The 20,215-nt window shown below is 45.9% G+C and overlaps 1 protein-coding gene across 1 annotated transcript in view; it reads right to left on the bottom strand.

The window, feature by feature from the left end:
• Window positions 1–20,215, bottom strand: part of FRRS1L (ferric chelate reductase 1 like) — an 84,696-nt gene that overhangs the window by 32,047 nt on the left and 32,434 nt on the right. Inside the window, exons 3-4 of the mRNA XM_073587756.1 lie at window positions 5,009–5,093; window positions 2,328–2,466 (exon numbers count right to left, since the gene is read on the bottom strand). Coding sequence (XP_073443857.1) covers window positions 2,328–2,466; window positions 5,009–5,093 — 224 coding nt within the window. The remainder of the gene's footprint in view (window positions 1–2,327; window positions 2,467–5,008; window positions 5,094–20,215) is intronic.

Here is a 20,215-nt window from a genome sequence, read left to right as displayed (position 1 = left end):
AGCAAAGGAAAGAGTTGCCTCAGGAGATTAGAAAGAAAATTATAGACAAACACGTTAAAGGTAAAAGTTATAAGACCATCTCCACCAAGCAGCTTGATGTTCCTGTGACTACAGTTACACAGATTATTCAGAAATTTAAGTTCCATGGGACTGTAGCCAACCTCCCTGGGCGTGGCCGCAGGAGGAAAATTCATGACAAATCAAAGAGACGGATAATACAAATGGTAACAAAAGAGCCCAGAAAAACTTCTAAACAGATTAAAGGTGAACTTCAAGCTCAAGGAACATCAGTGTCAGATCGCACCATCAGTCGTTGCATGAGCGAAAGTGGACTTCATGGGAGATGACCAAGGAGGACACCATTGTTGAAAAAAAAATAATAAAAAACCCAGACTGGAATATGCCAAATTACATGTTGACAAGCTACAAAGCTTCTGGGAGAATGTACTATGGACAGATGAAACAAAAATGGAATTTTTTGGCAAGGCACATCAGCTCTATGTTCACAGATGGATAAATGAAGCATATCAAGAAAAGAACACTGTCCCTACTGTGAAACATGGGGGAGGCTCTTATGTTCTGGGGCTGCTTTATTGCATCTGACAGAGGGTGTCTAGAATCTGTACAGGGTACAATGAAATCTCAAGACTATCAAGGGATTCTAGAGAGAAATGTGCTGCACCAGTGTCAGAAAGTTTGGTCTCAGTCACAGGTCATGGGTCTTGCAACAGGATAATGGCCCAAAACACACAGTTAAAGGCACCAAAGAATGGCTGAGGAAAACATTGGACTATTCTGAAGTGGCCTTCTCTGAGCCCTGACCTAAATCCTATTGAGCATCTATGGCAAGAGCTGAAACATGCTGTCTGGAAAAGGCTACCTTCAAACACGAGACAACTGGAGCAGTTTGCTCTTGAGGAGTGGGCCAAATTACCTGTGGAGAGGTGCAGAAGTCTCATTGACAGTTACAGGAATCGTTGTATTGCAGTGATTGCCTCAAAAGGTTGTGCAACAAAATTTTAAGTTAAGGGTACCATCATTTCTATAAAAGCCTATTTCATGAGTTTTATTTTTTTTTAATTCTGTGGAAGCATGGTTGAAAACCAATGTATGACTATCATTTGTTCATTTTCATAGATTTTTGATTTATTACTTTTGTCAGATTCAAGTTATTTCTGCGACCATTGTGGGTTTTTCTGTCATTAAACGAGGGGTACCAACAATTTTGACCACGTGTGTAATTGTCATACAAAGGACAGTTTAGGTCAGCTCCCTCAAAACAATGTTTGAGCACCTCGCTCTTTCACAATACTGTCCATACATTGTACTAATATAAGTATCCATAGTAACTTGGAGTCAAATTTTACTAGTGCTATTGTGCCAACAAACAGTAATAATAGCGTCCCAATACTTTTGCATTGATCCTTGCCCTCAGCTTGCATAAATTGTACATACCATATACTGTGACAGAGACACTGGTGAAGTGATGATGAAGAGATACGTGTCACTTGGCATGGTGTAAAACCATAGTAGTTTCCTCCAACACACTACTTGTTGAGAGTATGAAATGAGAGTTATGTTATGGGCTGGATTTAGTAGGCCTCCATAGAGCGGGTGGGAGGGGGTCCACTGTATCTCCATCTGCAGTGTCCTGACAGGACCTGTGTGATGTCGAGATCATGTGATCAATCACTTGATGCAGGAGTCACATGGTTTGGGATTAAATGGCTGACTGCCGAAGCTTTCACTGTTCAGTGTCAGCCTGGAGAGAGATCACTCCAAGGAGGTGTGTGCTAAATCTGAACCGTGGGTATTGCTGCCTGTGAGAGGGCTTGATCACTGCTAGGAAAAGGACTGCTTCTTTTGTGTCTTTGTTTTGCTGTTTTGCCCAGAGGGCCATGTTTACGTTCCCAAGCTTGGTTTATGATGACTACAATAAATACAATAAACCAAGCCTTTTCTTAAAGAGACAGTTATACCTCTATTTCCAGCCGAGTGAGTCGCTCTAACGCAATACACATAAACTATACAATACATAAACTATACTATATATACATATTATAAACATAATATGTTAAGAAGCATAAGCACAGGCAGCTTGATCTTGTCGGATCGCTGGTGCATCGCTAAATGTAAAAGGGCCTTTAGTGTTGACAGAGAAAAATTGAAAAAGAAAGGAGTGATCTGAGTGTTTCCTATCAATAGCACTGATCTGTAGTAATCTGAATACTTGTTCTTTTCAATAAACATATTTATTTCGCAGTCCTGAGAAAATCTATATTATATGACAATGGCTTTTGTTCTTTTTATGTGTTTTAATTATTTACCATTTTTTTGTCAGAAGAAAATCCGACAGCTACCCATCCGTCAGTGTCAGCACTCAGCTCAAACTCAACATCTGCCCCAATACGGCGATAGCTTAGAAAGTAATCACAAGTCTCTGCATTACACCCAGGTTTGCCGTACCTAAAAGTAAAACAAAAAGTTATGTAATTGCAAAAAGGGACAAATACTGCAGATGTAAGACTACAAGACATGGCTGTAATGGTGCTGTAACACAGATTAAACTGACACCTCTAGTGAAGAAATCTGCTTTCTTGTTCTTTAATCAGCATTTGAAGTCTTCTGTTGCTAACTAAATATCGGTGCACTGGGGCTGGACTGTACACTGGGTCTTCTTGTCTCTGTCTGTGATTCATGGCCCCTCTGCTGCCAAAGGTGTTTGAATAACTGGTCACTGCTGAGATGTCAAATAGAGGAGTCAGATCATTCACAGACCGAAGGCAGGCGGAGGGACCGGGGAATCACAGAAAGGGGGGAGAAGACCCAGAGTACAGTCCGGCCCCTGTGCACCGAAATCTAATTAGAAAAAACTTCAAATGGTAATTAAAGAACAACAAAGCAGATTTCTTCACCAAATGTATCAACATAATCAGTGATATAGCACCATTACAGTCATGTCATTTCAAAATCATGCCGACTGGTTCTTTTTAACCCCTTCACGACATATGACGTACATTGACATCATGTGTTGTGTCCCTGACTTTCGGTGTGCAAGCCTGCATCTTTCCCAGCTGATGATGGCTGATTTACAGCAGCAAGTGGACAAGTTAACCTGTTAAATGCCAATGTCAATCTCTGGCAGCGGCATTTAACACATACTGGCAGAGGGGTGAGTTATACCATTAGCCCATTGGTGCACCCATGAGGTGATTGCAGGCCGGAGGAGTAGCATATATGTAGTAATGGCCCGGATTGGGAGGTGGTCCACTGCTAACCGCGATCAGACGACACAGAAAAGAGACGGAGGCAGATTTTAGTTGCAACATGTCCGAGTTTATTGGCCGTCCTCCTGACGACCGTAGCCATACACCGCAGCTCCTTTACAGCTCTCTGTATTCAGGCCCAGGTACCTTCACCTTCCTTCAGTCGGGAGGCCGAGCGGGAAGGCCGCGTGGCGGGGGCCGGTTGCGGAGCCGCCGGCTGGGCCGGGGGACCTCTCACCTTCCCTGGCCTCCGACAGGCCACCTCGCAGCTCCTCCCGCAACCTCCGATCTTCACCCCACCATCCGGCAGGGCTGGCCTCCAGGCTCATTGGTCCCGCGGGGAGGCTCCCAGGCGATGTCTTCGGCGGCTGCTCCAGCAGGGCCCTCAGTCGCTCCTCTTCTCCAACCGATGTCTGAGGTGCTGTCAGTGGCTCCCAGGGACAGGTCTCCCGACGAGATTCGACCTCTTGATGCCACCGCCATTCCAGGCGTCCGAGACCGCGGCAGATGCAACGTCGCATCCCGTCCGGTGTACAGCAGTCGAATGGCGCCAAACAGCCGCAGCCGGTCTTCCCACCTGGGCCACTCCCACTCTTGGATGGGGCGGTGGTCGAACTCTCCACCCATCTTCCTGGGTCCAGCATGAGGGGGCAGTTTTGATGTAACCCCAGATTGTCCAGTACAGCTGCAAACGCCTGTGCCTCTTCCTGACGCTGGAATATCACAGCCATTTTGTCCGGTTTTTGTAACGCTCTGGATTTTCTGACGACAGCCAATGATCCGGAACAAAGTCTCAATTTTGTAATCCACAGGTGAGCAATTCAAGTCCTTTTAGGTACTTCTGCCACAGGCCTGCCGCTGAAGTTGTAGTATTAGCGGCAACGATCCTGCCGACTACGCCAAATGTAGTAATGGCCCGGATTGGGGGGTGGTCCACTGCTTACCGTGATCAGACGACACAGACACGAGACGGAGGCAGATATTAGTTGCAACAGGTCCGAGTTTATTGGCCATCCTCCTGACGACCGTAGCCATACACCGCAGCTCCTTTACAGCTTTCCGTATTCAGGCCCTGGTACCTTCACCTTCCTTCAGTTGTAGTGATGTTCCTCGCGGATCTTTCGCTGGGGCTGTCCTAGACCTATCTACCGCCAGTGCTTCACCTGTCTGAGTTTGTCGTCCAATCGGTACCCCCGGGGCCTCATCTGTCCTGCGGTTCTTTGTGTCAGGGCCACCCCCCCTGACTGTCTCTTCCTATCAGTCCCCTGGTCGAGCTCTCCACTGTTGTCAGTCCTCCGTGCTGAGTCTTCTCCTCCTGAGCTCCTCCCGGGACTAGCCTAGCCTGGAACCCTGTCCTGTCCTATTTATCCCCTTCCTCAGGAATTTCCCTCCTGGGTTCCTATCTCCCCGCCACCCATGACTAAGCGTTTCCGTAGCCCTAAGCTGCTGACAAGTCCTGTTCTCACGCTCCACTCTGTCATCTTGTGGTCAAGTCTAGGTACTGCACTCCTTTTCCATCTTCCCGCAGCTGTTTCCCTTCTGTCATTACCAATGTCCGTCTATAGTGCACAAACCATCCCTTCTCCCCACTGACACGTATGTCCGTCAAGTCACCTTCCTCACATATACATTTTAAAAAATCTTAATATGCAATATATATTATAAATCTGAACAATATATTCAATATATATTGACAATATTAATATTGTAAAACATCTACAACAGGATATAGATATACTGACCTAAAACATCCTTTAGTTTTTCCACAATCATCTACACGTATCCTAGCAAAAGGGTCAACTGGAGGAGCTGTGGGAAAAGGATACCCTGGAAAATATAAACAAAAGTATATTTATATTACTAATAGTGCTTCTTATTAATACTATTAATTATTACTAGTGATGAGCAAGCGTGCTCGGCACTGCTCGATAGTCGACAGAGCAGCAGGGTGCTTGGGCAAAGTCGTTAGTTGATCGAGTATTGCGGGAGCAGGAGTGCCATGCTCGAGTCCCCATCCCGCATGTTTTGCGGCTACTGACATTACTTGCCGGTCACTACTGTCATTTGCCGGTCACATTTTGTCATTGGGTCTTATAGAAGACTCAGTGATGCTTTGCTTGTAGAACCTGTGAAGACTTTTACTATCACTGCCCTGTCACCTAGAGGTGGGCGTGGGGAGCAGGGAATATTCATTTTCAATTTACATGTAATTAATTGGGCAGCAAGCGTCTCTCCCTTTCCGGTGCGGACAGCAAGAAAACCAGAAAAATGAAAGCAATAAAAGTTATATATCATGAAAGGACTGCCCAAGCCCTATTTCAGGACATCATAAGTATAGCACAAAATAATCATCTGACACATTCCCTTTCTTAAACATATTTATTAAACAAATACATAAATAAATAAAAAAACAAAGTGGGGTCTCCCCCATTTTTAATATCCAGCTCAGGGAAAGCAGACAACTGGGGACTAATATTAATAAGCTGGGAAGACTAATATTAATAAGCTGGGAAGGATAACATATCCATAGACCTTCCCAACCTGATAATATCAATTCATAACTCTCTGCTTTGCCTCTGCTGGTTATAAAAAAATGGGAGGACCCTAAAAGAAATGATGTGGGGCCCCCCATTTTTGATAAAGGCAAAGCAGACAGCTGTGAGCTGATATTAATAGGCTGAGAAGGTCCCTGGTTATCTTACCCTTCCCTGCCTAAAAATACCAGCATTCAGAAGTCCCAGAAACGGTGCATCACATTAGATGCGCCAATTCTGGGCTTAGCCTCGGCTCTTCCTGATGTCGCTGGTGCAGTGGCAATTGGGGTAATGTTTTTTGGGTTCATGTCAGCAGCTGGCGCTGACATCAAGCCCAGAGGTTAGTAACGGAGAGGTGTCAATCAGACACCCCCATTGCTAACACAACTCTAAAAATAAACATATACAAAAGTCCTTTATTTGTAAAAAAACCCTCTACCCATCAAATTCTCTATTTCTCGATTTCACCAGCTGATTTAAAAAAACAAACAAAACACCGGTCCGCCGTAGTCCACATGGAGGTCAAGCAATGATCCCTGACTCCATCCAGCATATGGAGCCCTGTTTAGAGAACAAAGCTCCATAGACTAGAGCAGCAGCCACTGTCAGGCCTCATGCTGAATTCCATGAGACTTGAAGGCTTTGATAAGTTGTGATGTCAGTAATGTTACCGCAGTTCACAGCCAACAGGTCACACATAAGGCAGCATGAGAGCCGGAATGATGAGTGGTGACCCCCACGTCATTTTTTTAGGGTCCCCCACATTTTTTATAACCAGCAAAGGCAAAGCAGACAGCTGTGAGCTGGTATTATCAGGCTTGGAACGTCTATGGATATCTGGCCTTTCCCAGTCTATTAATATCAGCCCCAAGGTGTCTGCTTTCCCTCAGCTGGTTTTTAAAAATGGGTGGGACCCCACATCTTATTTTAAATGTATTCCTTTATTTAATATGTTAAATAAAGAGAATCTGTCAGATGATTTTTTTGTAATATACTAATGATATCCTGAAATAGGCCTTTCGCAGCCCTTTCAGGATATGCAACTTTTATTGCTCTCACTTCACTGGTTTTCTTGATGTCAGCACGGAAGAACAGAGAGTCGCGCGCTGTTAAGTTAATCAGATGTAAAATGAAAATGAATATTCACTACTTCCCACACCCACCTCTAGGTACCGGGTCATTGATATTAAAAATCTTCTTGAGGGGTTTAGAGGTGGGCGTGGGGAGCATTAAATATTCATTTTCAATTTACATCTGCTTAACTGGGCACCACAGTTGAGCTCTGTTTACAACCATTTTAGTGATTTTCTGTCCCCCTCCCAGGCCTCCTGCTAGGGTCTGCTGGAAAAATGCTTGAGTTTCTCATTGCCTTCCATTATACTCGGTACTCGAGTAGAGCGCATCCGAGCGTCTGACCTGCTCTATTCGAGTATCGAGCACTCAAGCATGTTAGTGTTTGTTCATTACTAATTATTACCCACACAAATACTATTTTAAAATATTTTATTACTTAATTAGATTTAAAGGGAATCTGTCAGTAGGATCAATCCTTCTAAGACATCTATATGGGCATGTAAGTAATGAAATTGTCTGTAAAGTGTTGCAGAATATGATGGCACTATATAAGGAAAGCATAATAAATAATAAATAAATAATAGGAAGCGGAATATAATGATACCTTGATATCTGCAATCCAATGGCTTTTTCCAAAGATATCTGTTTTCCTAATATGTATATGAGCGCTTCAAGTCTATGGGTTGAACACTAATCTTCACGAGAATCTGCCTCCAGAGCTTATTTTTAATAAAAGGGGCATAACCAGTGTGAGACATTTAACTAACCCAGAACAGTAGAACTGAACTTTATCTCCTTATAAACATATTTGCTGCAGTTCTCACAGCTCTGCTGTATTGCAACAATACTGCCAGACTGGCTGCCTGTAAGATGGAAACTGAAAACACAGCTCTGCAGTGAGACGAGGAGAGCAGGCATTACATGTCTTTCTGGGAGGGGCGTAACCATCGTTGTTGCAGAAGGTAAGACCACGAGAGGGCCAATTTCACCAGGATGTGCATCCTCAGGACCCTGCGCTGCAATACACACCGCTGGCCAATCGCCGGAAGCTGACTTTGACTTGACTTTGAAGCACGGTGCATGGCAATGACATCATGCGCCGCCCGTGCTACCGATGTCAACTGACAACTCCTGCACCAGCTACAGAAGAGAATACTGGGTAGTGGGAGCGGAAGAAGGAGAGTAGAATTGTTTGTTTCTTTATAAATGTGCTGAAGAAGAATGGAAGTCACCCAGGAAGGGGGAATTATACCAGAATGGGGACAATATACCAGAATGAGGAATATCATGCTAGAATGGGGGCATTATACCAGAATGGTAGACATTATACCAGAATGGGGGACAATATACAAGAATGGGGAACATTATACAAGAATGAGGAACAATATATCATAATGGGGGACAATCTACCAGAGTGGGCAACAATATACCAGAATGGGGGAGATTATAACCAGAATAAAGAACAATAAACCAGACTGGGAGACATTATACAAGAATGGGCAGTAATGTAAAAGCATGGTGACATTACACCAAAATGAGGAACAAGATACTAGAATAGGGACAATATAGAAGAATGAGTGACAAAATACCAAAATGGGGGACTGTATACCAGAATGAAGCACAAAATACAAGAATGCAATGTGGAAAGAAAAAATAAACATTTGACGTTTTTCTCAAATATGTTACTTTAGCCCCAAATGTTTTACTTTCACAAGGGTAACAGAAGAAAATTGACCCCAAAATCAAAATTTGTTGGGCAATTTCTCCAGAGTAATACAATACCCCATATGTGGGTGAAAACTACTGTTTGGGCGCACGGCAGGGCTCGAAAGGGAAAGAGCACTATTTTACTTTTTGAACGCAAAAATGGCTGACATCGAGAGAACGGACAGCATGTCACATTTGCAGAGCCCTTGATGAGCATAAACAGAGGAATCCCCCACAAGTTACCCCATCTTAGAAACTAGACTCCTCAATAAATTTATCTAGATGTGTGGTGAATACCTTGAACACCCAGGGGCTTCACAGAAGTTTATAGTCCTAATATTTTTTATTTTCACAAGGGTAAAAGTAGAAAATGGACCCCAAAATTTGTTTTGCAACTTTTCCTGGATAAGTCGATACACCATATGTGGGGTAAAACTACTGTTTGGACGCATGATAGGACTCGGAAGGGAAGGAGCACCGTTTGACTTTTTGAATGCAAAAATAGCTGGAATCAAGAGTGTTTGGATAGCCTCGCATGTGCCTAAACAGTGGAAGATCCAAACCATCGAGTAACTTATCTAGATGTGTGGTAAGCACTTTGAAACCACAGATGATTCACAGAACTATATAAAGAATAGCCAAGAAAATAAAAAAATCACGTTTTTCCCACAAAAATGTTCTTTTTTACTTTCACAAGGGTAACAGGAGAAAATTGTCTCCAAAATTTGTTCTGCAATTTCTCCTGAATACGCCACTACTCCTTATTATAGTTTGTCTCGGCAGAGAAGTAGAACTTATTTGAGTTTTGGACTGCAAAATTGTCTGGAATAGATAGCAGATGCCATGTCGCGCTTGGAGAGCCCCTGATGTGCCTAAGCAGTGGAAAACTCCCACATGTGACCTCATTTTGGAAACTGCACCCCCTCAAGGAATTTATCCAGAGGTGTGGTGAGCATCTTGACCTCACAGGTGCTTTGCGCAATTTTAGAACATTGGACCGTGAAAATTAAAAATGACGTTTTTAACCCCAAATTTTTCATTTTCACAAAGGTAACAGGTGAAAATGGACCCTAATATCTGACTCCTGAGTACGGCAGTGCCCCATATGTGGTTAAAAATGACTTTTTTAGGCAGAATAAAGTTCAGAAGGGAAGGAGCGCCATGCCACCTGCAAACTGGAATGGTTTGCAGGTGCCATGTCACATTGGCAGAGCCTCTGAGCTGTCGGGACAGTTTACCCTCATAAATGACCCAATTTTATAAACTACACCCCTTAAAGAAATCATCTAGAGGTGTCATGATTATATTGACTCCACATGTGTTTCTCAAAATTTTATACCATTGAGTGGAAAAGAAAAAAAATTACATGTTTACCACTATAAAGTTGCTTTATGTCAAGGACATGGTTAGTGGAACCACTATGCCATGGATCATGGAGAGCCTGGAGGAGCATGATTAACCCCTTCCTGACATCCGACGTACTATCCCGTCCATGGGACCCGGGCCCCTATGCCCATGGACGGGATAGTACGTCTACCGCGATCAGCGGCGCCCACGTGGTGAGCACCGCTGATCGCGGCCAGGTGTCAGCTGATTATCACAGCTGACACCCGGCACAATGTGTCAGGGGCGGTCACGGACCGACCCCGACACGTTAACCCCTTGCACACCGCGATCAAACATGATCGCGGTGTACCGGGAGTTAAAGGGAAGCATCGGCAGGGAGGGGGCTCCCTCCTTGCTTCCCTGAGCCCCCCACGGCAGCGCAATGTGCAGCGCTGCTGCGGGGGACTCCTTTCCTCCAGGCCCCCGAATCCAAGATGGCGACGGGGGCCTTCGGGGGCCTGCAGGAAGCTGGCTTCCTCAGTGCCTGCAAAGCGCAGGCAAGAGGAAGTCTTCTTCAATGCCTGTGACAGATTGCTGATCTGTCACAGTGATCTGTGATGTGACAGATCAGCGATCTGTCACAGGACAGTGATGTCCCACCTGGGACTATGTAATAAAGTAAAAAAAAAATAAAAAAAAAGTGTAAAAATAATTTTAAAAAAATCGCCAAATAAATTAGTAAAAAAAAAAAAAAATATTCCCCAATAAATTCATTTTTTGAAAATAAAAAAAACCAAAACAATAAAAGTACACATATTAGGTATCGCCGCGTCCGTAACGACCCGCCCTATAAAACTGTCCCATTAGTTAACCCCTTTAGCGAACCCCTTAAAAAATAAAAATAAAAAACGAAGCAAAAAATAATGATTTATTATCATACCGCCAAACAAAAAGTGTAATAACGCGCGATCAAAAAGACGCATATAAATATCCATGGTACCGCTGAAAACGTCATCTTGTCCCGCAAAAAACGAGCCATCACACAGTATCATTAACGAAAAAATAAAAAAGTTATAGCTCACAGAATAAAGCAATGCAAAAATAATTATTTTTTATATAAAATAGTTTTCATTGCATAAAACCGACAAAACATAAAAAAACGACCTAAATGAGGTATCGCTGTAACCGTACTGACCCGAAGAATAAAACCGCTTTATCAATTTTACCGCACGCGGAACGGTGTAAACGCACTCCCCCAAAAGAAATTCATGAAACGCTGGTTTTTGTTCATTCTGCGTCCCAAAAATCGGAATAAAAAGCGATCAAAAAATGTCACGTGCCCGAAAATGGTAACAATAAAAACGTCAACTCGTCCCGCAAAAAATAAGACCTCACATGACTCGGTGGGTCAAAATACGGAAAAATTATAGCTCTCAATATGTGGTGATGCAAAAACTATTTTTACAATAAAAAGCGTCTTTTAGCGTGCGACAGCCGCCAAACATAAAAACCGCCATAAATAGTAAATCAAACCCCCCGTTATCACCCCCTTAGTTAGGGAAAAATAATAAAATTAAAAAAATGTATTTATTTCCATTTTTCCATTAGGGTTAGGGCTAGGGCTAGGGTTAGGGCTAGGGTTAGGGTTAGGGCTAGGGTTAGGGCTTGGGTTAGGGCTAGGGTTAGGGCTGAGATTAGGGTTAGGGGTGTGTTGGGGTTCGGGTTGGAATTAGAATTGGAGGTTTCCACTGTTTGGGCACATCAGGGGCTCTCCAAATGCAACATTGTGTCTGATCTCAATTCCAGCCAATTCTGAGTTGAAAAAGTCAAATGGTGCTCCTTCCCTTCCAAGCTCTGCCATGCGCCCAAACAGTGTTTTACCCCCACATGTAGGGTATCAGCCTACTCAGGACAAATTGCAAAACAATTTTTGGGGCCCAATTTCTCCTGTTACCCTTAGGAAATAAAAAATTGGGGGCAAAAATATCATTTTTGTGGAAAAAAATGATTTTTTTATTTTCACGTCCGAGCGTTATAAACTTCTGTGAAGCACTTGGGGGTTCAAAGTGCTCACCACACATCTAGATAAGTTCCGTGGGGGGGTCTAGTGTCCAAAATGGGGTCACTTGTGGGGAGTTTCAATAGTTTAGGTACATCAGGGGCTCTCCAAACGCACATGACACCCGCAGACCATTCCATCAAAGTCTGCATTCCAAAATGGCACTGCTTCCCTTCCGAGCCCCGACGTGTGTCCATACAGTAGTTTTCTCCCACATATGGGGTGTTAGCGTACTCATGACAAATTGGACAACAACTTTTGGGGTCCAATTTCTCCTGTTACCCTTGGGAAAATGAAAAAATTGGGGACTAATTGATCATGTTTGTGGAAAAAATACGATTTTTTTATTTTCATGCCCGGGCATTATAAACTTCTGTGAAGCCCTTGGGGGTTCAAAGTGCTCACCTCACATCTAGATAAGTTCCTTAGGGGGTCTAGTTTTCAAAATGGGGTCATTTGTGTGGGGTTGCCACTGTTTAGGTACATTAGGGGCTCTCCAAAGGCAACATGACACCCGCAGACCATTCCATCAATGTCTGCATTCCAAAACGTCACTACTTCCCTTCCGATCCCCGACGTGTGCCCATACAGTAGTTTTCTCCCACATATGGGGTATCAGCATACTCAGGACAAATTGGACAACTTTTGGGGTTCAATTTATCCTGTTACCCTTGGGAAAATAAAAAAAATGGTGACTAAAAGATCATGTTTGTGGAAAAAATACAAATTTTTTATTTTCACGCCCGGGCGTTATAAACTTCTGTGAAGCACGGGGGGGTTCAAAGTGCTCACCACACATCTAGATAAGTTCCTTGGGGGGTCTAGTTTACAAAATGGTGTCATTTGTTGGGGGTTTCCACTGTTTAGGTACATCAGGGGTTTTGCAATCGCGACATGGTGTCCAATCTCAATTCCAGCCCAAAACGTCAAATGGCGCTGCTTCCCTTCCGAGCTCTGCCATGCGCCCAAATAGTGGTTTACCCCCACATGTGGGGTATCAGCGTACTCAGGACAAATTGCACAATAACTTTTAGGGTGCTGTTACCCGTGGAAAAATAAGAATTGAGGGTGAAAAGATCATTTTTGTGGAAAAAATATGATTTTTTAATTGTACAGCTTTATGTTATAAACTTCTGTGAAGCCCTTGGGGGTTCAAAGTTCTCACCACACATCTAGATAAGTTTCTTAGGGGGTCTAGTTTCCAAAATGGTGTCATTTGTGGGGGGTTTCCACTGTTTAGGTACATTAGGGGTTTTCCAATCGCGACATGGTGTCCGATCTCAATTCCAGCCCAAAACGTCAAATGGCGCTGCTTCCCTTCCGAGCTCTGCCATGCGCCCAAATAGTGGTTTACCCCCACATGTGGGGTATCAGCGTACTCAGGACAAATTGCACAATAACTTTTAGGGTGCTGTTACCCTTGGAAAAATAAGAATTGAGGGTGAAAAGATCATTTTTGTGGAAAAAATATGATTTTTTAATTGTACGGCTTTATGTTATAAACTTCTGTGAAGCCCTTGGGGGTTCAAAGTTCTCACCACACATCTAGATAAGTTCCTTAGGGGGTCTAGTTTCCAAAATGGTGTCATTTGTGGGGGGTTTCCACTGTTTAGGTACATCAGGGACTCTCCAAACGTGACATGGCGTCCGATCTGAATTCCAGCCAATTTTGCACTGAAAAAGTCAAACGGCGCTCCTTCCATTCTGAGCTCTGCCATGTGCCGAAATAGTCGTTCCCCCCCACAAATCAAGTATCAGTGTACTCAGGACAAATTGCACAATAACTTTTGCAGTCCAATTTCTCCTGTTACCCTTGGTAAAATAAAAAAAATTGAACCTGAAGTATTTTTTTTGTGAAAAAAAGTTAGATGTTCATTTTTTTTTAAATATTCAAAAAAATTCCTGTGACGCACCTAAAGGGTTAATAAACTTCTTGAATGTGGTTTTGAGCACCTTAAGGGGTGCAGTTTTTAGAATGGTGTCACTTTTGGGTATTTTCTATCATATAGACCCCTCAAAGTGGCTTCAAATGTGATGTGATCCTAAAAATAAAATGGTGTTGTAAAAATGAGAAATCGCTGGTCAACTTTTAACCCTTATAACTTCCTAACAAAAAAAAATTTTGGTTCCAAAATTGTGCTGATGTAAAGTAAACATGTGGGAAATGTTAGTTATCAAGTTTTTTGTGTGCCGTATCTCTGTGATTTAAGGGCATAAAAATTCAAAGTTGGAAAATTGCAAAATTTTCAAAATTTTTGCCAAATTTCCGTTTTTTTCACAAATAAACGCAAGTTATTTGAATGAAATTTTACCACTAACATGAAGTACAATATGTCACGAGAAAACAATGTCAGAATCACCGGGATCCATAGAAGCGTTCCAGAGTTATGACCTCATAAAAGTACAGTGGTCAGAATTGTAAAAATTGTCCCGGTCATGAACGTGCAAACCACCCTTGGGGGTGAAGGGGTTAAGCAAACACCTGACTGTTCACTAGAGCCTCTGATGATGAGGTTAGACTTGGCTCCCAATGAACGCCACGTGCCACTCTTGGACAGACCAATGGATGTGCAGCAACTGGACCCAGAGGACAGACTGGAAGGAGCAGCTGGCACAGTTTGTATTAGAATGCAGCAGAGTTCGCATCAGAGTGCAGCATATAGAATTCACATCAGAGTGCAGCAGACTGAGTTTGTATAAGAGTGCAGCAGGCAGGAACTGGCAGCAGGCAGGATTTGCACCAGAGTGCAGCAGGCAGGATTTGCACCGGAATGCAGCAGGCAGGATCTGCACGAGTGCAGCAGGTAGGATTTGCACCAGAGTGCAACAGGCAGGATTTGCACCAGAGTGCAGCAGGCAAGATTTACACCAGAGTGCTGCAGGGACTGGTATGCAACCTTACACAACTTAGACTGCAAAACATGAAGGTTGCTCAAGCACCTCTCCAGTGGAGAGGAAGCAATATATATAATGCCTCTCAACCATTGGCTGCTGAAAAAATAGCAAGTGCATGCGCTTGCCCTTTAAAAGGGCGGGATCCCGGGCCCTATGGACATGGCTGGAAGTGCTGCTGGGAGCATGCAGAGCATGAGGAAGAGAGGAACCGACCGCAGCGTGGGTGAATGAAATGACACGCAGGATACCCTGCCTGTCAGAGCAGGGATCCGGCATGGTGCTAACAGTACCCCCCCTTTACACCCCTCCTCTTCAGGCCATCGAGGAATTTCCATAGATTCGGAGCATGAATGTTCTTCTTCGGCTCCCAGGATCTCTCTTCGGGACCAAATCTCCTCCAGTCAACAAGGAAGAAGGGGTCTTGCCTCTCACCTTCTTCATGGCCAAGATGTTCTCCACTTCAAAACATCATGCGAGACAGTTGGCATGGGCGTGGTACTGGGATCCTTGAAGAAGGGACTCAGGATGACCGGCTTCAGTAGAGATATATGGAAGGAATTTGGAATCCGTAAAGAAGGAGGCAGCTTCAATTTATAGGAGACCTCATTGATCTGCTTCAACACTTCAAAAGGCCCGATAAAACGAGGACCCAACTTGTAAGAAGGAACCTTCAGCCGGACGTACCTGGACGTGAGTCATACTTTGTCACCAGGGCGGAAGCACAGAGAATCCAGATGCCTTTTGTCTGCATGTCTCTTCATACGGGCGGAAGATGCTTCTAAAGTGGCTTTGGTGTCCTCCCACAACGTCACAAAATCCTTGCAGAGGAAATCAGAAGGAACTGTCACCGGGAGGGGAACCTCGGGTTGCCAACCAAACACAATGAATATCGGCGATTCTCCCGAGGCTTCACCAACGTGATTGTTGTACTAGAACTCAGCCCAGGGAAGCAATTTCACCCATTAATTATGGTGGGCATTGACGAAGTGTCGCAGGTAATTGCCCAGGACCTGGTTGACACGCTCCACTTGCTCATTGGACTGGGGGTGACAGGCCGATGAGAAATCTAAGGCAATATCCATATGTTTACAGAGAGCTCGCCAGAATCTGGAAGTGAACTGCGAACCTCAATCAGACACAATGTGATGAGGAAATCCGTGCAGGCGGAAAATATGTTTGATGAAGCTGTCAGCCAGTTCAGGATTGGACGGAAGAGCAAACAAAGGGGTGAAGTGCACCATTTTGGAGAAGCGATCCACAACTACTCAGATGATGGTGCAACCTTCGGATACTTGCAAATCTGTAATGAAGTCCATAGCTATGTGCTGCCTTGGATCAGTTGGTAGGGGTAACGGCAGGAGAGAACCAGTAGGAAGTAATCTGGGGACTTTATTGCGGGTACAAATCGGACAGGCAGCAACGTAAGCATAAATTTCCCTCCTCATGGACAGCCACCAGTAGTGGCGAGAAATCAACTGTAGAGTCTGCAGCCCCATAGAGTATAATACAGCCAGCCTCCAATAGGGTATAATGCAGCCTCCAATAGGGTATAATGCAGCCTCCCCACAGAATATAATGTAGCCCCCTTTATAGAATACTAGCTGAAGAGCCCGGTGCTGCCCGGGCATAGTAACTAACTGTGGTTAGTTACTATCATACATATTCTCCATCCCATAGTCACATGCCCATATACCCATCATACATATTCGCCATCCCATAGTCGAGTGCCCATATACCCATCACACATCCTTCATCTCATAGTCCCATGCCCATATACCCATCATACATATCCTCCATCCCATAGTCCCATGCCCATATACCCATCATACATATCCGCCATCCCATAGTCCCGTGCCCATATACCCGTCATACATATCCGCCATCCCATAGTCCAGTGCCCATATACCCATCACACATCCTCCATCCCATAGTCCCGTGCACATATACATATCCGCCATCCCATAGTCCTGTGCCCATATACCCATCACACATCCTCCATCCCATAGGCCCGTGCCCATATACCCATCATACATATCCTCCATCCCATAGTCCCGTGCCCATATACCCATCATACATATCCGCCATCCCATAGTCGAGTCTCCATATACCCATCACACATCCTTCATCTCATAGTCCCATGCCCATATACCCATCATACATATCCTCCATCCCATAGTCCTGTGCCCATATACCCAACATACCTATCCTCCATCCTATAGTCGAGTGCCCATATACCCATCATACATATCCACCATCCCATAGGCCCGTGCCCATATACCCATCATGCATATCCTCCATCCCATAGTCCCGTGCCCCCCATAAGGTATAATGCAGCCCCCCTAAAAGGGTATCATGCTGTCCCCCCTCATAGGGTATTATGCTGCTCCCCTCATAGGGTATCATGCAGCCTCCCTCATAGGGTATCATGCAGTTCCACTCATAGAGTATAATGCTGCCCCCCATAAGGTATAATGCAGCTCCCCAATAAGGTATAATGCAGCACCCCTCATAGGGTATCATGCTGCCCCCCCTCAAAGAGTATCATGCTGCCCCCCTCATAGGGTATAATACTGCCCCCATAGAGTATAATGCAGCTCCCCAATATGGTATCATGTAGCCCTCCTCATAGGGTATAATGCAACCAGGACTGACAGCGGCCGTGTGGGCTGGGGGAGCAGGGGCCCTGGTCTGCCGTCCCTGATAGCTGGCAGTGTTAGTCGCAGCCTGCGGATAACATTGCCCGCTATTAAAGTGAAATGAATATTCACCCCTCTCCATGCCCATGGTTGAATTTTCATTTCTCTTTAGCATCAGGGACAGGCTTTATCCGCAGCAGCTGGCTCCTGCCTCTTGTCAGCTGCTGCTGCTCCGGGGGCCCCCACAGCAGCTGCGTGGTGTGCCAATATTATTATTATCTACAATATAACGGGCTAAGCGTCACTTTGTCTGAAGCCTTTATAGACTGCGCAAGCGCGACGCGCCTGCGCAGTCTGCCTCCAGACAGACTGAGGCATCCAGTGGTGAGGAGTGTGTATGGTGTCGGAGATGGCGGTACGTGTACACACTGCATACCGCGATCTCGGGCGCCATACCTACATACTTACCTGACCAGGAGGAGTGTTGCCACGGCGCTTCTCTTCGGCCGGAGACCAAGGCAGGAGTGCGACCGGAATTGCCCATGCACATAGCGCGATCCGGCGCCATTTTACTGAAGACACATTTGCAGTGTGTCTTCAGCAATATGGCACCGGACAGCGCTATGGGCATGCGCGTACTCCGGCGCCAGACTTCTCCCCCGGCCTCCAGCTGAATGTGACAGCGCTGGAGCACAGGAAAGAAGGGTGAGTATAACTTTTTTTGTATGTGTGTAGTTTAATAGGGGTGAGGGGGACCATGCATACCAGGAAAGGGGGGAGAGGGGACCATGCATATCAGTAATGGGGGATGAGGGGACCATGCATACCACGAAAGGAGGGTGAGGGGACCATGCATACCACGAAAGGGGGAATGAGGGGACCATGCATACCACAAAAGGAGGAGTGAGGGGACCATGCATACCATGAAGGGAGGGAGAGGGCACCATGCATACCACGAAAGGGGGGGTGAGGAGACCATTCATACCATGAAAGGAGGGTGAGGGGACCATGCATACCACGAAAGGAGGGTGAGGGGACCATGCATACCACGAAAGAAGGGTGAGGTGACCATGCATACCACGAAAGGGGAGAGAGGGGACTATGCATACCATGAAAGAGGAATGAGGGGACCATGCATATCACGAAAGGGGAGTGAGGGGACCACGCATACCATGAAAGGAGGGTGAGGGGACCATGCATACCATGAAAGGGGAGTGAGGGGACCATGCATACCACAAAAGGGGAGTGAGAGGACTATGCATACCATGAAAGGAGGGTGAGGGGACCATGCATACCACGAAAGGGGAGTGAGGGGACAATGCATACCACAAAAGGGGAGTGAGGGGACCATGCCTACCACGAAAGGGAGGTGAGGGGACCATGCATACCACGAAAGGGGGGTGAGGGGACCATGCATACCACAAAAGGGAGGTGAGGGAACCATGTATACCATGAAAGGGGGGTGAGGGGACCATGCATGCCATGAAAAGGGGGGTGAGGGGACCATGTATACCAGGATTGGGGGGGTGAGGGGACCATGCATACCAGGATTGGGGGGTGAGAGGACCATGCATACCAGGATTGGGGGGTGAGGGGTAGCATGCATACCCAGATTGGGGGATGAGGGGACCATGCATACCACGAAAGGAGGGTGAGGGGACCATGCATACCACGAAAGGGGGAATGAGGGGACCATGCATACCACAAAAGGAGGAGTGAGGGGACCATGCATACGATGAAGGGAGGGTGAGGGCACCATGCATACCACGAAAGGGGGGGTGAGGAGACCATTCATACCATGAAAGGAGGGTGAGGGGACCATGCATACCACGAAAGGAGGGTGAGGGGACCATGCATACCACGAAAGGAGGGTGAGGTGACCATGCATACCACGAAAGGGGAGAGAGGGGACTATGCATACCATGAAAGAGGAATGAGGGGACCATGCATATCACGAAAGGGGAGTGAGGGGACCACGCATACCATGAAAGGTGGGTGAGGGGACCATGCATACCATGAAAGGGGAGTGAGGGGACCATGCATACCACAAAAGGGGAGTGAGAGGACTATGCATACCATGAAAGGAGGGTGAGGGGACCATGCATACCACGAAAGGGGAGTGAGGGGACAATGCATACCACAAAAGGGGAGTGAGGGGACCATGCCTACCACGAAAGGGAGGTGAGGGGACCATGCATACCACGAAAGGGGGGTGAGGGGACCATGCATACCACAAAAGGGAGGTGAGGGAACCATGTATACCATGAAAGGGGGGTGAGGGGACCATGCATGCCATGAAAAGGGGGGTGAGGGGACCATGTATACCAGGATTGGGGGGGTGAGGGGACCATGCATACCAGGATTGGGGGGTGAGAGGACCATGCATACCAGGATTGGGGGGTGAGGGGTAGCATGCATACCCAGATTGGGGGGTGAGGGGACCATGCATACCAGGATTGGGGGGTAAGAAGACCATGCATACCAGGATGGGGGGTGAGAGGACCATGCATACCAGGATGGGGGGGTGAGAGGACCATGCATACCAGGATAGGGGGTGAGAGGACCATGCATACCAGGATAGGGGGGTGAGAGGACCATGCATACCAGGATAGGGGGGTGAGAGGACCATGCATACCAGGATAGGGGGGTGAGAGGACCATGCATACCAGGATAGGGGGGTGAGAGGACCATGCATACCAGGATAGGGGGGTGAGAGGA

This window comes from Dendrobates tinctorius, unplaced genomic scaffold (genome assembly GCF_039654945.1).
Source record: "Dendrobates tinctorius isolate UK_male_01 unplaced genomic scaffold, ASM3965494v1 ptg000102l, whole genome shotgun sequence".
Taxonomy (NCBI): Eukaryota; Metazoa; Chordata; class Amphibia; order Anura; family Dendrobatidae; genus Dendrobates; species Dendrobates tinctorius.
The sequence above is the reverse complement of the archived record's forward strand: the minus strand, read 5'-3'. Positions and strand labels throughout refer to the sequence as shown.